The following is a 24,540-nucleotide window of genomic DNA, read 5'->3' as shown; positions in this document are numbered from 1 at the left end:
ATTGTTTTCCCTCTAAATGTAATATTTCCCTAGATGAACCAGCAGAGGGAGCTGTTTTCATTCTAATTTACACAGAATTGAATTCCGCATGCTGCACATTCCTGGTATTTAATTGCAATATCCACATTTCAGTGTAACCTGCTCATTGAGCAGAATGACTAATAATTTGTTCTGATGCAATTGACAAGCAGCGGTCCTACATATTGAAATCATGAGTTTGTAATTATGGTCCTAAATAAACCACTACAGCAGCAAATGTGTGTATTTTCTGATACCTGATGTTCTTTGTTAAATATATAATATACAGTAAAATGCTTTTTTATGTGTTTCTTTTCTGCAGTACAAGAGACACAAGACCAGACAACACACTAACAACTTTGCAAAATCTGTAGTAAACCTTGTGGACGCTGTAAGTAGCATTAGCTGTACAGGCAGATGCAGAATGACGTGCATAGCGTGGGGCGAGAAGTTAGAATTTGGAGCCCCAAGGAATAAGTCGTCATGTTGCAACATCCATATTGAGCTTGTACCTGAAAGGCCTCTATTCCATGGCTCTAGACATCAGACCTTAATACCACTATCGTTTTAATCTTTAAAAAGGCCACTTTGGGAAAACCCAGTAACTCTTAATAGTGCCTGGCAGTCTCTTTGGTGTATTTGCCAGGGTTGGTCTTAATTTTCTATTTGAACAGTGCTGGTATTTAGATCAGATCTCTTCTGTGGTTAACTGTTTAATCAGACCAGTACTTTAACTTACATTTGCTTTGTCTATTCAAGTTAGACATGATTGAGTAATTATGTCTTGGTTGTCTTTAATTAATGTACAGCGACCCCTGTAGTCTGGCCGGGCGCCTGCGGGCTTGCCTGTAAGTTGCCCAGGACTGCGTTGTCCTCCAACTCTGTAGCTCTTGGGTGGCTGCATGGTGAGTCTGCAGTGTGTAAAAAAGCGGTCGGCTGACGGCACACGCTTCGGAGGACAGCGTGTGCTCGTCTTCGCCGCACCCGAGTCAGCGCAGGGGTGGTAGCGGTGGGCTGAGCCTAAAAAAAATTAAATAAATAAATAAAAAGACAGACAACAAAGTTCACGATCCAAACACGTTTATTTTTAAATTCCAGTCTGCGACTGTAAACAATAATCCCAGGCAATACACAGCAATGTGTATTGTACTGTTCAAAACAAAGGGTTTACAGTCCCGAAATAATAATAACAGTATAACACACACAAAGACACACACACGATCACAAGTCCAGAGTGAGTGCTAACGTGCAAGTGGTGAAATACAATTTATTTGTGTACAGTTGTGAAGTGTTGTCCGGGTTGGTGCTGGCCTTAAGCGACAGCTCCCGGTATGTGTTAGCCGTCTAATAAACAAATATATTATTAGACACGACAAAACAAACAAAAACTCATGATACAATTATAGTTCTCCTTTCAGGGGTTCTCTCTTAACCATAACAAAGGAACAGATCGCCTAGCCACATCCCCTTTTGTACTGTCAGTCACACCCCCTTGCTTAGCAAGTGCAACTGTTTCTCCTCCAATCAGTGGTTGCCACATCGTTTCCCTTCCGGGACGATGACTTGGTATACCGTAGCTCCACCCCCTTTCTAGATGGCCGACTTCCACCTTTCCCTTGGAATGAATTGTCAGACCATCCAGTCTGGGGCACTTTGTTCCCTTTACACAGCGCCCTCACCGGTTGGGAGGGAGATTTATAACCAAGATCCTTTTTTTCTCTGTCACAGGGTATTAAGAATTCAACTCACTTCAAGCTTATCAATAGGACATATTTGTTTTGTCCTGCAGTCATTGTAAACCTGAACATTATGCTGTTTAAAAATTAATAAAAGAACAGTTTTATGGCCAACACATACTCTATTCCTAACAGGTGATCTTGAACAGCTACTCCTGAATGTGTGCAAAGCCGTGGACTGTCGCAAAAGATATAGAAGCCACAAAAAAATAAAACAAGAATCTCTACAAAAATGTTTGCTAAAATGTAGATAGAGTACATGTAATGATACAAATGTTGTCGTTTTTTATTTACCTTCACTAACGGTGATCTGTTTTTCCCATGTGTCCTTTCTGCCTTGGCCCCTGTGTTGTGTTTCCACTTGGGCAGAGTGGCCTGACTCTGGCACGCTGCTTCTCTCACACCCAGTGTTCTTCTCCTGTCCCTGTACTGTCTTTGCCGATAGGTGTTTAAAGAGCAGCTCCACACCAGGGTGGTCCTGGTTGGAGTGGAAATCTGGACAGACCGGGATCAAATCCCTGTCGGCGAGAAGCCCATGGAAATGCTTCGGGATTTCTCCAAGTACAGGCAGCACAGTATCAGACAGCGTGCAGATGCTGTTCACCTGTTCTCGTATGTACTATTTCTATGCATGTTAATCTGATCTGTCGTCACCCCTTCCGGTTTTCGTGCCATACGAGGAGGTGGGGGTTAGGTGCTGCTTGCATGATGATCTGCTGTGCATTGTGGGCAAAAGGCTGGCAAACTGACCACCAAGGTGTTTTTACTCTCCACATTGTCATACAGGGCCATATTTTAATGATCTAAACATTATTTAATCAAAATACCAGCGCCCTTAGAGCACCAAGAATGTGCACAGTAGTGTATTTACACCTATAAAAGTATGGAATTTAGATCCCATACTGCAGCATTAACCTAGTGGTTGACCTGCCCTGCAATTACCATCATGTTATTATGTGATGAGGTTACCATCCAACACTAATAGGGCAGCAGTGTGGAGTAGTGGTTAGGGCTCTGGACTCTTGACTGGAGGGTCGTGGGTTCAATCCCCGGTGGGGACACTGCTGCTGTACCCTTGAGCAAGGTACTTTACCTACATTGCTCCAGTAAAAACCCAACTGTATAAATGGGTAATTGTATGTAAAAATAATGTGATATCTTGTAACATTGTAAGTCGCACTGGATAAGGGCGTCTGCTAAGAAATTAATAATAATAATAATACTGAAATCTTACATTTTCCGTAGCTGTGTGGGGGATTGCTGTGGTGATCATTACAAAATAAGAACACAACAGTTCTTATTCAGATGTTACTCCTATGGAATTCATATGAATTTGCATTCATTATTTTAAAGTGTTACTAAAACATTCAACACACTACAGATCATCAGTAAAAACAGGGAATCAATGAGTGGTATTTATAATAATAATTTAGTTGCTTTTATTTTAATATTCAAAGTGCATCTGTCACTTAAATATCTGTTTTTATTCCAGGAATGTGACATTTCACTATGCAAGGAGTAGTATTGCCTACTTTGGTGGTATTTGTTCTGCGACCCGTGGTGTAGGAGTGAATGAGGTGAGTATTCAGAAAATCATGCTTAACTTTTGTTGTAGTGCAGGGTTTATAATAGAAATGATCAGTCATGCCCCTATTGGAATCTCTTAGCAGCAGCTATACTTATGATTTCACTGAGAGTGTAGATCTCACACTCAGAATGTCAATGACAAAGAGTTTAAACCACAACAGGTTCTAAGTAAACACATCAAGTACGTTCATATCAGCTTTTTGTCTGTTTTTCAGTGACTACCTCTATCACGTTGAGACTGCACTTTCTCTTACAAAACAAAGCGTGTGCGAGGAATAATGTACACTCTCAACCTGCTTAGCCACCAAACACTTTGAAACATACGTCATGTAAACAGAGATGATACACTGTTGGATAATATCCACATGTGCATGTTTTATTTTATGTTGGATAGTGTGATGAGGCTGCATCAATTTCTATATAAATACAGTAACGATAAAAGAAGGGTTTAAATTAAAATAATGAATTCCTTTCTTTGAACACCAGTATGGTTCAACGTGGGCAATGGCAGCTGCATTATCCCAGAGCTTGGCTCAGAACCTGGGGATCCAGTGGGACCCGGCTTCAAGAAAAAGTACAGTATCCACCTTTACCTTACTCAGTGTGTACAGCTATAGAGATACAATTAACAGGAAATAGTGTTACTTCTGGGTCTGTTGTATCCTATTGCATATCTGCCTGCTCAGCACTGGTCTATTCATTTGATCTAAACAGCGTATCTTATAGCACATCCGATTTCAGCGCTGTGGTTTAAAAAACGCGCTATTTAAATAATGTAAACACCTCTGTTTTGGTTTTACCTCACTGCCACATCTCTAGGGACCACTGTAAACCTAACAGTAACTTTATTTATAACCATTTAACACAATGCAAATACCGGACATCTTTATTTACTGTGTACTAAATCTGTCCAGAATCTCATGTGACCCATTGCTGTGGATCTTTACCTTTAGAAAGTGCACTTTGATTTACCGTAAGTAGCAGAAATTTAAATGCATATTACTTATGCCTGTCAATTTCCTTTTTACAGTGAAGTGTTAATCAATATGTGCTTATTTCTAGTTTTGTAACTTTAACAGATGTGTCTTTTTCTTTCTTATTGATTAAAAACAATGGAGTGCTTTACACTTTTCAGTTAAAAGCTTTCAAAGGAACCCTTAGTGTCTTTTATTTGTGCAGACGTTAGTGTAGGTTTCCTATATTATCTTTGTCAAAGGAAATGTTTGCTGTTTATCTTAAAACGTACCAGTCCAGGAATCAGAATACCTTTTCTGTGTCTGTTATTTGTCAGCTGTAAAGAAACCTTTTTACTTTCGTTCTTGCAGAGGAGTGTGGGTGCACTGAGTCTTGGGTTGGATGCATCATGGAAGAAACAGGGTAATAGAATCTGTATTGTGTTACCATTGCAAGTCTGACAGTGTCTGGATTTGTTTCAGGTCCATTGGCAGTCAGTTGAAATTGCAGAATGATGAATTTTATTTAGAGCATCGCACTGGGTAAACTGATACCAACAATATAGGCTTGTGTTATGCGACTATTTTAATTATATGAAGGGATAACCTCTTTTGATCCTCTAATTGTTTCTATATTGAATGTTTAAATCTATTGGCCTAGCATATCAATAAAATACAGAACATTATGAAAATTATGGCAAGCATCTTACATGTGAAATGTATGATTGCATTTTTAATTAGTAGTATTACACAAAATATATATATTACTTGTTTACCACTGTTCTTTACTGGTCTTGTCCCAGTTACATTTCAGCAGTCAAACTTCCACCATGCGAAAGAGCAAAGCTAAGCAGTCCATCTCTAGTATTGGAGCATAGATACATTTGGTTTCTTTTATGTAGGTCGTCACATTTAGCCTCTTACTTTTTGAGTGGGATTTGGTTTAGGATCATCGTTGCAGCTGGGCTGCACTTCCACTTAATACTGATCGCTCTTAACACAGTGAGAGTGTACTAGTCCATTCACACGACTGGGCTGCAAGTAGCCTTCATGTTTATTACTTCAAAGTGGGTTCTCTCCACACATTTTGCGTTTGGAAGTGATGTTTAACAAAAAGACAAGACAAGGTTTGAGAGGCTTACCCTCTTAGACCCAATAATTGTAGTTAATCATGGTGGGCTTTAGAGCCGACAGTTACATGTAAATATTTAAATAAGTTGAATCTGAATATGTCAATTTGTTAATTTTCTGTTTTATAGTCTCAGTTCCTCTCACAGAATGGTTAGCATCATGTGCATTGAGGCACACACACGCACACTGCCAGGGTACCTCTATTAGCTGAAAGGCTGACTAAATGAGTGAAACCACCTTTTGAAATTCTGTTACATTTTTAAATGATGATTGTATTGCTCCGTTACTAGGTGCTTTAGCTTGGCATAGCAGTACTGTAACTATAGAACTACTGAAATTGAACTTTTAAAATCATTTTAGACAAATGTTTTGATGAATCACAGTAACCAAATATATTCTACCCTGCTTCACTGAAGCCAGTGGTTTTAATTCCAATCACAACCTCTAGACGGCAGCATAACACCACAAGTTCAACATAATTTAAGCTGGTTTGCTGTTGCTGCAAGTCTCTATCCATTCCTGCAGTTTGTTGTCCTGCCTCAACGTTTAATTGACATTCTTCAATTTCAACTCTTTTCCCCCCCTTCGAGGACCTGGTCACGAAGCCACACGCTTATCCGCTTTCTGAGATGCTCAGAATCCACCGTCACATTAACTTCCAGCTTCCCAGCATCAGGCATCCATTCCTGCAACCTGCTCCTGTTCCCGGATTCGCACTTCCTCATCTGGCTCCGCTCCTCCAAACCGACCAACTTCATCAAGGCACTTTATACAACTTTCAAAGTCATCATTCCATTCAGTGTGAGCCACCAGTCAGATACAGAAACCATGTCCTACGATTATAAACATTTCAGTCAAAGTGTCCTCCTACCCCACAATGGACAATACACTCATAGACTGCTCCTGATCAAATCAATAGGTTTTGCAGCAGCCTCAGAGCAATGCATTCTCAACCTCTCAGGTTCTGCAGCGGCCTCAGATCTATGCATTCTTCATCTCTGCCCAAAGGCAGCCCCATCTCCGGCACCATTTAAAACCGCCTTAACACTCAAAGATCAATATCCACCGCATTCAGCAGATCTCTGCTCTCTACAGCAGGCCACCACACACTACCGATGGCAGTCCACCATTCACTATTACAGATCACCGCTTCAGCAGATCGTGGTATGAGACTGGAAATCTGTCTTGATTATGAGTTAAGGAGTTCCACTACTAGGAGAATGACTGGAGTTGTGAAACAGATCTCTGAATGTGAGTTCACCTTTTCCATTCCAAGCAGACATGATAGTAGCAAACCGCTGATCGATCCTGTATTAACACATAGGATGGTTGGCATCTCATCTCTCTGCCCTTGTTTCCAGAATGGGGTGCAAAGGGCGCTGAGCTTCCTCAGCAGTCGATTCTTATATTCGTTCAGCTCCAGCTACCACCTCAGCTCTCAGTTCCAGCGCTCTTCCTGCCTCCACTTTCAGTATCTAAGTTCCGTCAACTGGTCCCACCTGCTTCCCCAACCCACCTTCCAGACTTCCCAGTTTCACCAGCTGCTATTCGACTGATTCCTACTCTCAGTAACCTCCTTCAATCTGCTCAGCATTACATGTCTGCAGCCCTCACCACTTCCTATTCTGCAGCCTGGTCAGTGTCTTCAACTTTCTGCGCCCAGAATCGGATTCATCCTATTCCTTCAATCAAAACCGGATCCTGGCTTTCATCATCCACGCTAGGGATTCTCCATCATGTGTCATGTCTATGCCTTCTCTCCATACCAGCAGTTCACCTGACCCGCTCCTCTGTCCTAAGTTTGTTCCTTCAGCAGCACTCTGTCCTACTAACGGCTCTTTCTGCTTCCTCTGCCCTATCCTTACCTACCCAGCTCACACCCCGTGAACTAAAGCTAGCACAGATTTGCCGTTACGAATTTTGTCCTGTCCCCTGTCGGTGAGATGAGGTTAAAAAACCACAAATGCAGACGAGCCCGGCTCTTTTGCACTGTGGTTAAGGTGCTCACTACCGGTCCGAATGGTCGCCGGTTTGTACCCAGCCTCCACCCTGTTTCAACTGCTTAAAATACCTTTGTCACAATTCTTGTTTTGTAATTTTATACTTTTTAGAGACGCCATGATTAAGATTAATACACATGTAATCCTGGGGATAGTGTCTTTTCAGTACTGTTAGACAGCAGTCAGTAGGCTGCCAGATTCTGTTTTTTAATATACTTTGTTCATTTAGTAATTAACTAGAATTCACTGGGATGAAGCTGAAGAGGAATTAGAGTTAATAAAAGGCTACACTTTGATATGTAATCTGTCCTTATTTATAGAGTGCAACACACTCGGAAGTTTTCCAAATGCAGCATTTCAGATTACAAGGAGTTTTTGCTAAAAGGTGGAGGATCCTGCCTTTTTAACAGACCTACAAAGGTGAGCTCATGAAGCAAGTAGAGCCATAATAAAAAAAACATGTAACCCTTTCCCAAATATTGTTCTCAGTTTATACATATTTTCTCTTATTTTTTATTAAAATCAAAGAAACAACAGCCTGGTTCTGCCAGTACAGTTTTCAGTACATCAACCCTGAAACATACATGAAAACTTTTACTTTATTGAGCAAGAAAATGTCCTACCTGCTGTACCTACCTAACTGCAGAAAACACCACTACAGATTGTGTTTTTTTTTTATCTACATAGTCTTTTTATTTAAAACATGTCCATGCCTGGATAAAGTCATTTAGAAGAGTGTCCCAGGGGTATATTCTGAAATAATGAGCAAACAAAATGACTAAAAAAAACACTAAAAGATCTTCTGCTTAAGGGTAACCATTGCTAATGTATCTAAAAACAATAGTGGATTTTAAAACCTTAGTTTGCTTAGCTAGTGCTTTACAGCCAGTGTGGTTCATTGGCAGACATCTCTTTCTGTTCCAGTTGTTTGAGGCGACAGAATGTGGGAACGGATACATGGAGCCGGGGGAGGAATGTGACTGTGGAGTGAGAGTAGTAAGTAAAGCCATGGTTGCCAAGAACACATGATAAGCTAACGAGTACCTTGAATTTGCTGGCCCCCTTTCCCAGACTGGCGTCATCATCTGATGCACATCTCCTCGTCTCATCACAACCTGTATGTGCTACTTCGGGCAGTCGCTGTTTTAGCCCCCTGTATGCCCCATTGTTTTCTTGTTATTTTAAATCTAACATGAATGAACTCTCAAAATCCTGAGATATTTTCTTTCTTCCAGGAGTGCTATGGTGATTGCTGTAAGAAGTGCTCTCTCTCCAGTGGAGCCCATTGCAGTGATGGGCCATGCTGCAATAACACTTGTCTTGTAAGTAGTAAAATAGGCACTACGGAATATGCATGCCTGGTTTATATCACTGCTGCTTTCAAGTATTTTTATACACTACGAAACACTGGACTGTATACAGTGTTGTCCCTCATGTTTTAAGGGCTGTATTTGGAATCTAGTGCAAAGGCATAGTAAATATATTCAACAGTATAAAACTAGCCAGAAAAAACAACATAAACACTCCTTCCTACAAAGCTGTTTCATGCTTGTTTTATACGGTTACATTTTTTTTATTCCTCTCAAATATCCTTTTGCACTTATCTATATGTTCCTGTTTCACGTCTGCTTACATATTATTTAATTTGAGCAATGTTGGACTATTAAATCAAGAACTGTGCAGCTTAGAAAATGATCCTGTGTAATGCACGCCTGACTCAAAACTTACATGGTAATTGCGTAGGCTGTCAGTGTCACTGTATGCCAGTTTACCAACAGGTTTTATCAGGTTTCAAATACTTTTTTTAAAATGTCTGTTTCTTTTGCTTTTAGTTTTATCCAAGGGGGTATGACTGCCGTTACGCTGTCAATGATTGTGATATAACAGAAATGTGCCCTGGGGACTCTGGTCAGGTACGGATTTGGTAATGTTTACTGGATGGGAGAAATTCATATCCCAGCTTATTATTTCATTTGGTTATTACTTTTCTAGTAAAAAAAAAAGATTTTTTGCCTAAACTTCTATTTTAATACCTTAAATTACTAAAGTTTTTTTTTTTTTTTTTACCAGTGCCCACCTAACCTTCATAAGCAGGATGGATACCACTGCAACTCTAACCAGGTATTTGATATACAAGTGCAGTGTTCAACACTGTAGTAAGTTTTACCTCAGAACCCTGAATGTTTAAATTGATGAATCATGTGGTGAAACAGACCTCTGTATATCTTTGAGATTACAAAGAGAGTGTTTTTTATAAGGTCAACAATGTTTTCTACAGAAGTTACTATTATGAGTATGGTCTGCAGATTAGCAGACCCACTAAAGTGTACCTTTGATCCACAATGGCTTCTTCATAAAGCTGAGCTGTTCATGTCTTGTAAATCCTACAGTTAGAGCTCCTCTCACGTATGTTTATCCTGTTTCTGTTTTAGGGAAGATGCTATAATGGAGAGTGCAAAACAAGAGATAACCAGTGCAGATACATATGGGGAGCAAGTAAGTGGCACAGAGTATTTCAGTTTTTATCCACTAAGGAGATTTACAGTAATTGTAGTGGGATATACAAGTGGCTGTGGATTTCACTTTATCAGTACTTTTGCAATACTGTACAATACTTTTGCAATCGGCAATCCCTAAACCCCAACAGCCTGTTTTCACAGACCTCGTTTAGCACCGATCTTGGACTAATGTTACTTCAGGTGAGGTAGTCCAAGAACAGCCGTAATCAGGGTCTGTAAAATCAGCCGTAATTACTGATAGTTTCTAATAAACTTTCATCCTGTCAGAGGCAGGTGGATCTGACAAATTTTGCTACGAGAAACTAAATACAGAGGGAACAGAGAAGGGGAACTGTGGGAGAGATGGAGACAAGTGGATCCAGTGCAACAAACAGTGAGTTTTGCTTGTCATAATTTTAATGATCCAAACAACAGAGGTTCTTAATTGTTGCCACCTTAAAAACTCATAACACCTCTATATCTCAGACCTCTTCCTATCTTCATTTTTTTTATTGTATTTAAATTGTATTGGAAGACAAGCGTAACATGACCAATAAGTTGCCACCTGTTCCATCAAAACATTACACACAAAAGAATACATTCCTCCGCCCAGGAGAGCAACCACCAAGAAAAGGTGTTAAAACCAATCCTCGCCCAGGACAACTGGAAGCTGCTAGAGACTGGGAAATGCTGGCAGATGTTGGTCAACGGCTTATTTTTCCACCTGAGATTGCCATCACTAACCTTCGACCAGATATTGTCTTGTGGTCTGGATCAGCACGCCTTGTTCACCTGGTAGAGTTAACAGTGCCATGGGAGGATGCTGTAGAGGAGGCGTATGAGAGGAAGAAACTGCAGTATGCGCAACTAGCCACTGAAGCGGAACAGTGAGGATGGAGAGTCCGGGTTTACCCAGTGGAGGTGGGTTGTCGAGGATTTGTGGCACACTCTACAACCCGGTTTCTCAGAGACGTCGGATTCAGTAGCCAAGAGTTGCGTCGCAAAGTGAAGAACTTATCTGAAGCAGCAGAGAGGAGCAACAACTGGCTGTGGTTGAGACGGAAAGATTCTGGCTGGGGATCTCAAGCACAATAGAAAGAAAGAAACGCTGATGTACGGGTAAGTAAGCTGGGCTGAGTTGAGTGGGGGACCGAGCGGGGTGATGCTGGGACGCCAGAATCACCGTCGAGCCTTCTTGAGGTGTCGTGGGCTAGACGACGAAACACTGAGGATGGAAGGTGCCCACTTGAAGACCCCAGAGATGTATCCTACTTAGCTCAATCCAGACGGTTGTCATGCTGATGCGCTGGGGAGACTGCACTGTGGTTGATCCCCGGAGCCAGCATCGCAGCCATTGTGTGTGCTGATGCGCTAGGGAGGCAATAAGCTGATCCCTGGAGCCAGCATTACACTTCCTCCATCAACACCAGACAGAAGGATATCTACATCATCATATGGAAGGAAGCGCAAATGGATGGATACACATATGGATCACATTAGTTTACTGTAAAGCTATGTCTTAGTTGGTGCTTATCTTGGCGAGAGCTGAGTTCAAATCAGCATGAAGTTTTAACATCTACTCTCGTGTAATGGAAATCAGTATTGTTTATAAGAGAGTAAAACACCAGCATGTTGTTACTGTGTAGATTTCCAGTAAGATTAATTTGAAAACACTTGCATACATAACCTGTGTTTATATGATTGTCAGGGATTATATGGAGATACAGTTCATGAACAACACTGGGGTGTATTTGATTGAAAACAGTTCAGTTCTTAATATTGCAAACCTTTCACTCTGTGATTGTTGGCCCATTGCTAACATCGCTAAGTACAATTACATTTACAGTATTATTTTCATGTGTAATAAAGTGGATTAATAAAGCAGGGCCTGCATCCTTGTTCCATTTTTCACTCGCGAGCTTGAACAAGCAAGAATTTGCTGAAACAGAAAGATGTCAGGAACATACCCAGTCTTTCAAAAACCTCTATCATAGTGAGGGGAGCTCTGCTTGACCAGGGCCAGTCCTCTCCTCAAGCAAAGGTAGTAAAACCCTTAGGTGATGAAGGCCATGCTGAGACACCATGAACATTTTGAACCACAGGAATATACTGAAGTATATTAAAAATGTAAAATAATTAAATGAATATATTAATAAAACATTTTGTATGTACTATGGTTGGAATGTGAACATAATTCCACATATTAAAGATACAGTGGTGTTGGCCTTTTGAAGAGACACTTGTGTTAAAAATAAAATACAATCAAAGCAGCACATTTAATAGTCTTTTTAGTAGAAGCACCTAGAAAGCTTTAATGATGATGTTGCATCTAGATTAGCAGCTGTACTCACTTTTGCATAAGCAGCCTGTTCCCCTATTATTCTAAATGAGGTATTAGTTATCCAGCATTCTCCAACACACGCACAGATTCCTGCTGTATAAATCCTGTGTGATGCATCAAAAGCAGTTCATGGTTTAAAGGTCTGGTAATTATTCTGCCCTCGCAGGATGCCTTAGATCTATGTCTTTTGGAATTTAGGAAATTTGTATTATTTTTCAATTGCCCCTCATTGAAAGATATTTCTTAAACAGTCTCTGAAAATAATATTAATTGTGTTAAGCTATTCTATTTCATTTAAGACTTTATAGAAGTGAAAGACTATTTGATCATCCTCCTGGTGTATTAGGAATACCATGAAAGACTGCAAAGAACCCTTAAAAAATGACAGATAGTATTCATTCAAAGAAGATTGATCATTAAAAAATGTCTTGTAATCTTCAAAGACATGCTAAAAAGAACTAGAATTTTCATCCTCTGACCTCAGTTTCCATCTGTGTCCTCTGGTCCTGGTCTCTGCTACACTTGAAGTAGGGACTAGGATTAACTTTGTCAATTGTATCTAGGATTTTCAGTCAATACACTTGCTACCCTTCAGTCAGAATGAAAATGTCCTTGCTTGCAAAATTCATCTTGAAATGAAAGCACACTAAAGCCACAGCTTGATAACCCTTCTGCTATGAAGAAAACAACACCAGAGAATCTTCATTTTGTGATTTTCATTTCCCCTCATTCTTCCCTTCTTAGTCCAACCTTCTGGTACTGTTCATACAACTGATTTTTCATACAGGACCGCTGTATTGCTTTTGTAATGCCAATACATTGACATTAAATGATAATTCATTTTTTTAAACTGAATACAGAGGTTTAAATGAGTTCTTAGCTGAAACTGGTAGCCAAGCTCATATATTCCTGTTAAAGAGCTTCCAAAGCAATTTGAACAGCTTGTTGAGCACTCCAGGAATGTTAACAGTTGTTTGAACTCTTATTTTGCTAGTGATGTTTTCTGTGGGTACCTTCTCTGTACAAGCATTGGCCGGATCCCACGTGTTGGCTTTATGAAAGGTGATGTCACTCCAGCATCTTTCAACCACCAGGGGAGACTTGTAGATTGTAGGTAAGTGAGCATATGTGCCAGATTTTTACCTACTGAATCCTTATTGCTATCAAGTGGGCCTTTGTCAGGTACTTTATTAGAAAATAATGCACAGGTGACTGATATTTCTTTAACGTATGCGTTTGAAACATATGAAAGCATAGTGCTAATTTCATAAATATTCTCTTCTTTACCAGTCACATGCACATACACATACACTGTGATACATAAATTAGATTTTTCGAATATTATGTGACGAGTGGAATCTGTCATTTACTTTACTGAGTTTCCAAATTCTGTTATCCTGTGATAACACGGCACAGTACAGTTTGGATAAACAAACATCATAAAGGGTCTATTGACAGCATAGCAACAGCAGATCTAGAGTCAAATAACTGATTTGATTCAATTCAGACCCAGCACTAAAGCAACACAACTGATTTTTTTTACCTCTAGTTACACTTAAGTATCAAGTTTATAATAGTTTTATAACATGTATATCTGTGCTCTTGTCAATGCCTCCCTTATCATTTCAGATTTATTTATTACTGTGCTGTAAACCCTTGTTCTTATCATTGCTCCCTCCACAATATCCAAGGCGAAAATCCAAGAGGAGTTAACTGGAGCATATCCAGTAGAGCATAAGGAGCGCATTCAATCACTAACTAGCACAGTTCTACTGTGTATCCTAATGCAAGACTAGGGTGTTGACAGAAGCAACCATTAACTTTACTAAATAGCTCAAAAAGTAGTAAGCTAAATGGTTAAGTTTAGTATGTATCCAGTCAAATCTGTATTAAACACCAGCTATAGATGGACCACCTGTCCATACTGACCACTCTGATAAATCCCTATGTTCAGTATGAATTTCTGTGCTAAATCACTTGAATATCAAGACCACTTCTTGGGGACATCATTGACACTGTTGTCCCTTCTCTCCAGTGGAGGACATGTCTTGTTGGATGATGAAACAGATCTAGGATATGTAGAGGACGGAACACCCTGTGGCCCGTCCATGATGTGCCTCAATAGAAAATGCTTGCCGATACCGTCCTTAAATATGAGCGCCTGTCCCAGTGGATCAAACGGGCCGGTGTGCTCAGGACATGGGGTAGGTTGTCTGGGGAAAGAATGCATCTGTAAATGGTATATTACATGTGGAGATAGAAGACAATCATCAGCACCCTGCTACTTAACTAACAGTTTGCTTACAAAAATAGTACAGGAGTGTGTGGATGAAGAACTTCACTGACCAGGTAATCTTGTGCTTATGAAAGATTACTGTGGTATACCCTGAAGCCTAGCAAATTGTAATAACACATCATAATATCATGGTACAACATGGTAAATAACATCTAGGTATGGTAAAGTGTTGTTAAAAAACATGGTTAACCATTGTTCAGGGTGGTAAATATGTGGTATATACATTCATATCAAAGTTTATGGCAAAGTAAGTGTGAGAAGCAATAATGCTGCACCTTATCCTGCAGGTCTGCAATAATGAAGCCACCTGCACATGTGACCCAACCTGGGCTGGAACAGACTGCAGCATCTATGACCCGGTTAAGGAACCCCCGCCTAATCCTGACGATGGGCCTAAGGGTTTGTTTAATTTCACTTGAGTTTTAATTGCTTGTCTAAAAGATTGTATTTACCTCAATAGTAAGGACTAGGGGATAATTTCAGTTGCATGGATATTTGAGGTTTTACAGATTTGCATGAACAGGTACTGTAAAACTGTAAAGAAACACAAATTTATAAGCCACAAATTAAATTATTTTATTTCCTAACAACTTTTGGATAAACTCTTGTAAGCAATCCTAATGTCACAGTATATCTGTACAAGGCATGATACATCTGTTGGCTTCTAGAATCTTTTTTTTTTTAAGAGACATCAATTAACTTCATCGAATACAGTATCAGACATATTCAGTTATTAGATATTGTATGCTATTTACACAAATGATACACACTGTTATCCAGACAACATCAGAAGGGTTTAAATAATACCACACTGCAGACTGAATATGTACAATACACCTAATGCATTTCAATCACCTGACAAATATTTCACTACAGTATATGAGTTCCACCAAACAATTAAACTGCTAATGTTTTGTTTTGTTTTCCTTGCTCTTCAAATGTTCTTTGTACAGGTTAGGACAGACCAAAATATTTCTTTTCTTTCTGGCAAGGTGTTTTGCAGAACAAGAAAGCGATGCACACCTGGTATATAAGTGTTGTTTTGCAGTAATGGCTACATTGCACACTGAGACTAATTGTATTCTGAGGGCTCTAAAGGGAACAGTGCTTATTCTACTTCAAATGCAAGTTTGGTACCTGTGCTGTGACATAACCTTGACACTGAGAGGTGGACACATCAATGTTATTCGAATGAAAAACATCCACCGTTATTTAGAGACAGTATAAACCATGCTGCTTGATTTCTCCATTTAAGTCAACCTGCTAAAAAAAATACTGCTAACGTCATATGGATTTTAATTTCAAATCTGAAATCTGTTACTGTCTCAAATATTTAGGAGTGAGTAGTGTTTTAAAGCACAGATTCTTTACTGTCACACATTTCCCCATAGATCAGAAAGTATTAGAAAGAAGAGAAAATTTTGGTCTGTCCTTCAATGCAACTATTTGGTTCTGTTTGTTGATGAAAAAAGTAAAATTCAATTGAAAAGATACTGTTTAGTATTGCCATAAAATACTGTAGCCTGTAGATCATTGACTAGGATATAGTAATTTTGGCAATAACATATAGTATTCTAATAGGATCATTGTTAGAATGAAAAACTCATTTTATTCTAATTATAATTGATTCATTTTTTTTTATTTATACAACTTAAAAAGAACAACAGCCTATCATGTCATTTTAGTGAAACCGACAAGTGATAAAACACGGGAGTTTTCTTTTTATGTAATCTTGTCATGGTTGCACTAGATAGACATTACAGTAAATCCATTCCAGCTAAAGAAACAAAGAAACAGATGGTAATCTTTTTCGTAAAATTATCCCTTTTCCCTCTGTACAGTCAGCATGGCCACTAACAGACTGATAGGTGCAGTAGCAGGGACCATTCTGGCCCTGGGGGTGATATTTGGAGGCACAGGGTGGGGAATAGAGTAAGCATCTTTCTCAGTTTCAGAGTTTTTGAATATTGGTGCCTTAGAGTGAGGTACATGTGATGACCCTGAGCCCTCTGTGCACCGTCCCAGTGGCTTTGTTTCATGTGGTGACCGTATTCGTCATGTGATTGGACTTGTCAGTGTCATGTGATTTTTGTCATGCAGTGTTTAACCCTCTCCTTTCTGGGGCATGTGGGGCATAAACAAAAACCCTAATACTACTGTAGTGATAATTAACAAATTGCTATTTTATAGATGGGTATCAGTTTTCTATAGTTTTATTTATTGTGCTAAATGTGTAAAGCAGAATTGTTCGTTTCCATAAACAAATATTTGAAATATAAGATCAAAATTGGATTAGACAATTGACATGTTTTTTGATGGTTTTAAGCCATATTAAATTTCACATTATACTTAATTTTAAACAAAGGTAAAATACTGAAATCAACTACTGTACTCTTCTCATCCAAATTCACTTCTGTTGCTTGCTTCTCTTATTCACATAGTGTAATGTAATTGAAATGTTTAAACGTACTGTTTAAGTATCTAAATATGTGCTATTCTGTACAGTGTGTAAGTTGACATATTTGGAGCATCCTTGGTTTGCCTTTCCATGTTGTGCGTGATTGTGGTTCTATAATATAAACAAGTGTCTTCACTAAGAAAGAACATGAGGCTGAAGAGAATCTAATTTAGGCAGAAAATCATGCTCCATACTGTCCAAAAAGCTGGAGGCCCGGCCCTCAAGTCATTTTCAGCACTCCCCCTCCTCCACCACTAATAGTAAAATAAGAGTCATGCAGTTAAACTCCAGTGAAGGATAAAAGTGGACAGGGAGGAATAAAACATAATTGTCATTGTAGGATATGTATTTAGCAACAAAATGATTTCCCTTCAATGTGACCTGCGTGGTTTGGTTCTTACGTCTTTCTTCCCATAATCCCTTTGTCACAGGTCCTAGCGCCACCAATCTTATAATAGGTTCCATCGCAGGCGCCATCCTGGTGGCTGCCATTGTCCTTGGGGGGACAGGATGGGGGTTTAAGTAAGCAGTGCCGCATGTCTTCTCTTCAGTGGCTACGGCTTTTCTCCTTTTGCTTACAAAACTGTGTTTCGAGTTCCTGCTACGGATATCAAAAGACTAATTTTAAGCAGTTTAAACTCAAGGGTATGCAGGTAAGAAATGCCACACATAATCCAGCAGTAAGAAAAAAGAAATGGCTTTTTTTGTTACTTCAAAAGATTATAAATCCGTAGCAGAACCTCAAATGGATTGGCCTAGCTCAGAGTTTGACATGCATGTTTCTTTCAGCAGTATGAAAGGATATTAGCATATGCAAGATTGAATGAAATCGCCACCAGCATTTTTTGTATTATTATTGTTTTTTATTTACATTTTTTAACATGAATGTCTTTGTAGAGCTTCATTTTTTTTTTTTCCGGGTAAACTTATTCATTCAACAAACCTTAAAATTATTTAATTGTTTAAAATAAATGTTTATACTGCTGTATGAACACAAATGGTATTTATATTAGATACTTTAAGTCAAATTGTTTGCCAGAATGTTACTTGATATTTTTCTTAAAAATGGAGTGAGTTGTATTCAAGTATAAACTCAGTTATGCCGACAGATGTTTCCGATGATAGGTTGTTTGTCTGAAATGGAAATCTTTCTTAATTTATAGTTTCCTGTCTTCTTTAATTAATTTACCCCATCACAAATGTTAAGGGCACCTGCATTGTTTATTAACAAGGTTTGCTACTTTACAGAGGTGGGCATACATTGTAAATGAATTAGTGGAACAATAGCGTGTTCTGCACTCTTAAAACACACTGCATCCTGACTAGCACTGAAAGAAACACATTCCTGTTGCAAAGGCTTCCTTATCTATTTGGATGACAAACCTCTTTGGCAATAATTTCATTTCTGGGACCTGGGTTTGATTCTGACCAGGTACAATAACTATACCTCGTGGTGTCATGTGTTTGCCACCCCAGTATTGATACCTAGAGGAGCCTTTTCTGGGATATTTCTAATTCGCCTCGAGCATTCTTTGGATTGGAAGCTTATTGGGTAGTTTCCTCCACCAGACAGGGCTGACAGTGCAAAATCAAATGGGTTTGATCTTGACTTGCTGCCATTTGCAACTCACGGAACTGATTTAAAATGTTTTTCAACTCATGTCCAGTGGCAGATGGAAATGTGGCATAACATTCACATTTTTTTTATTTCTAAGTTAAAACAAAATAAAAAGTTCATGTCCCACATTTACAATGTAGTCCAGTATTACAACTGTATAGCATGAGAATTGTTACCTGAACCTATAAATGTTTTTTTTGTTTTTTTCCATCAAGTTTGGGGTAGAATCTTAAATGGGTATTACTGTAAGTTTTGCTAAAATAATGTTCTTTGAAATTCAGGACCTGCAGAGCTTAATGATTGTTTGTAGTTTTTAGATTTCATCAGATCACAGATTAATTTACTATGGGATGGGCAATTTGCCAACAACTGAAAGTATAGGTCTAAATGTGCATTCTTTATTTTCCATAGGCATGCTGTTGAAAAAAGTAGAGTCTACTCTTATACACCACTAACGACTACGTGAAGAAACAAGCTAAATATTAAAGAGCACTGCTTATCTTCATATACAAATACAAAATAAAATTATTTAAAACACAAGGTTATTAGCAGCTGTAATACACACTGTTCTTCAACTGCATTGCATGCCCACATGGTGGCAGTAGGGATGGTTATGCCCTTTATTAGGAAAAGATGCATGCTTATCTGCTTGATGACCCACATTAAGCCTGATTTTGGGGGGGAGTGGCAAACCTTTTTGTTGCTTTGTGATGTCTTGCTTTTGTTCATAGATTACACTTTGTTTATTGGACTTAGAAATGGACAGCCCATTTCCCAAGTGTAATTTATAAATAGTTGGTTCTGGTATTGAAAAGAATAACATTCATAGTATAGTATGCCTTATTGCCAAGCCATCTGAAAGGCAACTCAAAAGATGATGTAACTGCTTCCAGCATTGTTATTGAATGTGGCATTCAATTAAAAAAAAAGGTAAGAATTGAAATGTATAAAGGCTGGTTTCACAGCCCACAATTAGCACTTACCTTTGGTAAGGGTGAGGTTTGTGAAACGTCACATGACCCTGGCGCTGATGGGGTCTATTCAATTGACACATCTAAATACCACTGCCATTTAAATCAATAAAATATGAACCTTGAGCCTTTCATTAAATATTTGAACAGCAGTGGCCTATAGTATGCCCTTATATCTCAAATAAATATATTATTCAAGGTTGTATTCTTATCCTTTGCTGAATGTGGCCTAGCTGTGGAAGGGCAACATGTGTGTGGTCTATACTATGAACGGAGAGACGTAGAAATGACCTGATCCTTTACTAACTGTTTTTCAATCTGTTTCCTTGTTTCCTCTGAACACCTGAAGAAATGTCAAAAAGAGGAAGTACGACCCTAACGCAAGCGCTATCTAGAAGTATACGAATGGTGGTCCTCAACCCTAAAGCAATGGATTCTGGGTTTCATGGACATGTTGTAACAGCTGAACTGGAATTCAAATTGATTATTTTGGTGACGCTTTACTTAGAAAACTGTAGAAGACAAACTGATAACTTCATGGCAAAAGAAGAAGAACAACAAAAGAGCAAAAACACCCTTTGTGTCCAAGGGACTGTGCTACAATGTATGTACGTTGAGATTCTGCATTCTCATATCTAATAGGCATGACTTATTCTAAAGACGTTAAAACTCCCACGGCATGAAGATCTCTTTGCAATGGTACCTGCATGGCAAAAGCTGAGAAAAAAAGGAGAAAGCATCACAAACATGGTCACTGACATCTGACAAAGCTCCTCTTTTTAATATCTTCAGCAGGGTTTCTCATCCAAACTCAGGACCACCTTCTCAAAGTTATCAGTGTGGAATTGAATGCTAGAGATAAATCTGCCTTTCTTGAGCAGGAACTGAAAACATAAACAGTATAAATAGTTAAAGATTGTACATAGGAACAAAAAACAAGATTTCAACATATCATTTTACACTGACATGTAATTATTTTGTACTTTTTAGCATGTTGTATAGCGGGTGTTTTTGGGCTTGCTTATGTGGTAAAAAAAAACACAAAAAAAACATGGCTAACATTTTGACAGACCAAAAGAAAAAAAAAGTTTGATATCTTTCAACCCCCCCCCCCCCCACTCCCTTAATATGCAACAGGAATCTTAAGCTAAGAAAAATCCCCACTGGTAACTCAAACCAAAGAAAAATGCCCTTTGGGGTATGTGAGGTACAAGGTCTGACGACACTGGAAGGTTTATCTTTCATTATATGTCCTCCTGTTGTTTATTTATTTATTTTGTGATGTGTTTTCCTTGGTTTCTTGCAGTATGTGAAGAGCTTCAAACAAGAGTGTTTTAGGAATTGTTCTTCCTATAATCAATATTTAAAAATGTGTCATACATGAGAAGTCTAAATAATACCCCCTGAGATTCAGTAATTTAGTGATAATGAAAAGCTGTCATTAACACCCACTATACTGGCTTTGCCTTGTATACCAATACATTTTTACTAGAAATGGCAAATTATGGCTCTTGCTGGTATGCTGCATGTGTCCACAAAACTGGGCTTACTTTTATGAAAGTTCAAAATCTGCAAGAATATGCTTAAAAAAAAAAAAAGCGATAGGTGCATGTCGACAACAAACATTTAACATTTATTTACTATGCAAAAGAAGGTACTGCACAACAATAAAAAGCTAATAAAATAAAAATAATATTGGGTGAACTTTTATATGCTTAACCACTTATACTTCTCATGTTTAATTTCAGCTTTAAACTTTTAAAAAGTTTGAATTGTTAAATCCAAACCTACAGTGAAGCTGTTGTTTACATCATGAGGAGTGCATTGTGTTTTTTTATTATTATTTGACAGATGTATTCATGTTATTTGTATTGCAATTTACTGATGTCAGAGGCTGAAAACATGATCAGTGATTTTTAATCCTTCTCTGGTAATATTTTACAATGGAACAACCTTTGAAGTCAACCCCAGATATCACAGAATGTTGACAAATCACTTATTTTTTTCATGAAACCATTATGCTTTCTGTGTTAGCATAAGATGTTCAAAACGTCCCTATATGGAGTACTCAGAGTTTCTATGTCAACATAGCTTCATGTAAAAAAGGAAGGCATTGAGTAATAAATAATTGAATTATTTTATTTCCTGTGTCAACAGAATTTGTATTTAAACTGACAATAATATATTTAAAAATATATACAGTAAAACCTCACTTTAAGATGTCCTCACAATGAGGGGCACTTTTTTATACTCCTGGTTTGTTCATATTGACATCAATGTAAGGCCCTGTCTGTATTCAATACTGTGGCCACCATTAGCTGTCCTAAAGGTATTAATCCACATTTAGATTAGCTCTCTCGACCAACATGCTGTAGACTAGTACCAGCAAAACAGAGTCATACTTTTTGAAGAATATCAATGAACTGCACTTAAGTGAACTTTTAACAATTTTAAAAAATATGCCCTGGAGATTTTAAGGTGATCTAGGAAAGTTTACTCCTGTAAAGACACATTTTAGTATTAAATTATTAGAACTTATTCTTAAACTTATTATTTCTCTGCTTATATGTTAATGCAGTATCTAAAACATTCACCGTCAGCGAACCCCCCAGACACTTTCCAGACCACATTGCTCAGGTACAAAAAAGATTTTGTTGCCCTTGGCTTTTTACAGAATACTGACCTGCTCCTGCTCTTCCACCCTGGCTAAGCTCCGCTCAGACCCAGACACCCAAAGAAAAAAATCTGCCAGTTCCAAGTAAAAGTGAACATGGAAGAAGACCACTCATCTTGTTTAGCAAGAAAAACAGACACCTGTAACTGACAGGCAGGAGAAAACCAGTCTGAAACAAACCAAATTGGTTGAAAAGGTAAATTCAGCATTACCAGATTGCATTGAAGGACAGAGGTAACACAAGACAAACTTGCTTAGTATCTATTACTTTCACTTAGTAGTTCTCACATGTTCCTATATGAAAGATGCATACATTATGGTAAATGTATTTCATTTAATGGTATTTTTCCTGTAACAATTAGTGAAGACTTCCAATATATACAGACAAATGATTTCAACATACCCTGTAATTTGCGCCAACATTGACACCAGTCAACAGTATAATTTGTGACTGAGCTGGAAGTACAGTGCTGTTGGGTGTATCATAGCATTTACCCATTATGTACTTAGTTTGTACAGTACATCAGGATTTTCCAACTTAGAATCCCTATGGAAGTAAGTAGGGCAGTCAGTTCAACTGTTGTATAATCATCCACAATTTCAAAATCATTCAATACTGAAGTTTCCTCTCCTTGACTTATACCTTGTAATTGTAAGGATAGAAAAAAACAAACAAACAAAAAAAAACACTTTACCTTATAACACATGAAATGAAAAAAAGTACTTGATGGTACAAATGATGGTATATTGCCGGGTAAAAATGGCATTGACACCATTCACATCCAGGATGAGTCATCAAACCAAGATACCTTTAAATAAATGTATTACGCAGGTCCTGCTGTGTAAGACAGCCTTGTTAATCAAACAAGAGCAAATATGTTGTTTGATAAAGCAGAAACTCAAAGCCAAAGTTAATTGAATACTGGCCACTTTGAATTTCAAACACAAAACTGGTAGAAATGTGAAGCATAATCACTTGGACAAGAGGAAAATGAAAGCTCTTCTCTGGCTTTTTTCTTTTTTGTTACAGCGACGCAACATTATTATCAGTCAAATATCTACGGTTTTTATACAGTATGCTTGTATGTAACACAGTACAACAGTTCATTTTCACTTTGCAAAGGGCTGTTTAATCAAAGAGAATGTTTATAAACTTCCTAAAACTAGACCAGTGGAGATCAGTAACTACTCCCGGAGAGCTTCTGCACTTCTTATGGTATTCAGTCAGACGTTATGAGACAGGTTTATTATTATAAATATATTAATATCAATTTGACAAGTAACTGGCAAATTGTATAAAATTAAATGGTCTGATGTTTTATGCAGTAGTTAAGAAGGTCTGATTAAATCCCTTTACAAAGTCTACTGATTTACCCCTTATAAAAGTTTACCCCAGTAAATTTGCATGGTAATTTAGCAGTTTTCCCATGCTTTTCCCATGGTTATACTATGCATCTACCATAGTTTATCTTGTTTTTTATTATTCTTTATCATACCTCTCTGGGCTTTATAATTCTTACCTATGCTTTATTACACTTGGCTATGCTTTTACTATGGGAAACATTTATAAGGGATCTTATATCATTTCACTATCCAACCCAAGTATATTAATCATGAATAGACAGTTAATGAACGTCAGTATAAAGATCCACCACTGTAAGATCATTAAAATAGACCCTGAGGTGTATGCTTAAAATGACATTTTCTTTGTTTTTCAGTGTCATTTAACATTTCTATGTTTGTAGTCATCCTTAGTGATTCTATTTGGAATTACACAGATAATAGGGCAGCAGTGTGGAGTAGTGGTTAGGGCTCTGGACTCTTGACAGGAGGGTTGTGGGTTCAATCCCAGGTGGGGGACACTGCTGCTGTACCCTTGAGTAAGGTACTTTACCTAGATTACTCTAGTAAAATCCCAACTGTATAAAAGGTAATTGTATGTAAAAATAATGTGTAAAAGTAATGTAATTGAATGTAAAAATAATGTGATACCTCATTTCTAGTTGTCTGCCATAGATAGAATTCACACAGGCTAGATCACCCAAAGTGTCTTTGAACAAGGAAGTACTCGCGCCATAGGTAAACATGTAAAAAAAGATTTACTGTTGGATGCCCTACATTAGAAATAGACATAGATTTAGCAAAGGACACTCACAGCTGAACTTTATTCACAGAAAGCCATTCCTTTATATTGATATAAAAATCTGCCATAAAAAGACTCTCCCAAATGCTGAGAGTGTCTCTAGGGCAAGCATATGC

At 38.2% G+C, this 24,540-nt stretch overlaps 1 protein-coding gene across 3 annotated transcripts in view; it reads left to right on the top strand.

The window, feature by feature from the left end:
• The window catches only part of LOC117427008 (disintegrin and metalloproteinase domain-containing protein 23-like), a 56,770-nt gene extending 35,022 nt beyond the window's left edge, over positions 1–21,748 (top strand). Inside the window, exons 10-26 of one of the 3 annotated variants that reach the window (XM_034045338.3) lie at positions 341–409; positions 2,200–2,366; positions 3,247–3,331; positions 3,828–3,915; positions 4,667–4,718; positions 7,746–7,845; positions 8,350–8,421; positions 8,661–8,747; positions 9,258–9,338; positions 9,496–9,546; positions 9,858–9,921; positions 10,212–10,317; positions 13,259–13,378; positions 14,300–14,468; positions 14,848–14,959; positions 17,450–17,540; positions 19,957–20,121. In XM_034045338.3, the coding sequence (XP_033901229.3) occupies positions 341–409; positions 2,200–2,366; positions 3,247–3,331; positions 3,828–3,915; positions 4,667–4,718; positions 7,746–7,845; positions 8,350–8,421; positions 8,661–8,747; positions 9,258–9,338; positions 9,496–9,546; positions 9,858–9,921; positions 10,212–10,317; positions 13,259–13,378; positions 14,300–14,468; positions 14,848–14,959; positions 17,450–17,540; positions 19,957–20,002 (1,560 nt within the window). In that variant the 3' untranslated portion in view covers positions 20,003–20,121. The other 2 variants (XM_034045337.3, XM_059033579.1) reach the window with 2 other exon arrangements.
• Positions 21,749–24,540: the final 2,792 nt, after the last annotated feature.

The sequence above is a fragment of the Acipenser ruthenus genome, chromosome 11 (genome assembly GCF_902713425.1).
Source record: "Acipenser ruthenus chromosome 11, fAciRut3.2 maternal haplotype, whole genome shotgun sequence".
Classification (NCBI taxonomy): Eukaryota; Metazoa; Chordata; class Actinopteri; order Acipenseriformes; family Acipenseridae; genus Acipenser; species Acipenser ruthenus.
Note: the sequence above shows the minus strand (reverse complement) of the source record. Positions and strands in the feature narration are given on the sequence as shown.